The 1,332-nt window shown below is 47.6% G+C and overlaps 1 protein-coding gene across 1 annotated transcript; it reads right to left on the reverse strand.

Moving 5' to 3' along the window:
• Nucleotides 1-394: 394 nt before the first annotated feature.
• LOC307187076 (ferritin light chain-like) lies at nucleotides 395-1,015 on the reverse strand (the record flags this gene model as incomplete). The annotated part of the gene is made up of 1 exon (XM_079922820.1): nucleotides 395-1,015. One exon carries the CDS (start codon nucleotides 1,013-1,015, stop codon nucleotides 395-397), a length of 621 nt encoding a protein of 206 aa, XP_079778946.1.
• Between the last annotated feature and the right edge of the window lie 317 nt (nucleotides 1,016-1,332).

Raw genomic sequence — 1,332 nt, forward strand, 5'->3', positions numbered from 1 at the left:
CATTTGTACAAATATGTCACTTTACTTTGAATTACAGTTATTTGTGTTTCTTTTCTTCCTTCCTTCCTTCCTTCCTTCCTTCCTTCCTTCCTTCCTTCCCTCCCTCCCTCCCTTCTTCCTTCCTTCCTTCCTTCCTTCCTTCCTTCCTTCCTTTCTTTCTTTCTTTTTCTTTCTTTTCTTTCTTTCTGCTTCAAAAAGCTTTACTGTTTCCATTTGGTCCAAGGCTTGGGTGAGAGTGCTCCAGAGTGGTTAAATAGCTGCCTAGTGGCTACAGAGAGGGGCTTCAGGCAGAAGCCCTGACACCAGAGAGGGCTCCTCAAAGGCCAGTGGGTTCCGGAGGCTCCTAGTCGTGCTCGAGCATGAGCCTTTTGAAGGGATTCTTGCTCAGGCAAACCTAGAGATCAGCCAGCCTGCAGAGGTTGGTCAGGTGTTCACCCATCTTGATGAGTTTCACCTCTTCATCTGGGAGGTGCCTCTCTAGGAAGTCACAGAGGTGGGGGCCTGCACAGGCAGAACCCAGGGCATGGTTCAGGTTCTTCTCCATGAGAATGGCAGCTCCCATAGTGTCCTGGGTTTTACCCCACTCATTTTGAGATGGCTTCTGCACATCCTGGAAGAGGGCACGACCACCGTGCTGCTGTTGCATTTTCAAGAGACTCTCGGCACCCTCGCGCTTCTCCTCAGCCAATTCATGGAAAAAGTGGCCCATGCCCTTCAGAGCCATATAGTCACAGTCGAAATAGAAGTCCAAAGAGAGGTAGGTGTAGGAGGCCTGCAGATGCATATTGACCAGGTAGTTGATGGCGACCTCCACCTCGTTGGAATAATTCTGACAAATCTGGGAGCTCATGGTTGATCGGTAATAAGAAGTTAATCTCAAAAAATGGTGTTGGCTAGTTCTGGTGACAAAGGATAGCTGAGTGGCTGATTCCAAAGGTTGTGACTGGAAAAAAGGTTGGAGAGTGGTCAGAGGCTGGAGCAAGGGATGTCCCTGTGGTCTGTTCCGTCCAAACATCGTTGGAGCAAGAGAGAGATCTGTGGGACTGCTGAGTGCACTGCCTATTTGTGTTTATTATTCTTTTACTTGAAGGCCACCTCCTTGAGGGCAAGTTCCTGAAGATCATCCTCTGTGTCTTCTGGTCTCCATAGCCCCTCAGTGCCTGGTCCAAAGCTTTGCACACAATGAGAACTAAGAAATGATTTTTGGATTGAGTTGAAATCAGACTTCTTTGAATAAAGTCCATTACCTATAGGAGTATCCCTTCTGAGGTTTTGAGACATATCAGCTTTCCAAATGGCCTTAACAGTTAGGGGTAGTCATTGTAATCTTTG

Source organism: Stenella coeruleoalba (genome assembly GCF_951394435.1).
Source record: "Stenella coeruleoalba genome assembly, chromosome: 5".
Lineage (NCBI taxonomy): Eukaryota > Metazoa > Chordata > Mammalia > Artiodactyla > Delphinidae > Stenella > Stenella coeruleoalba.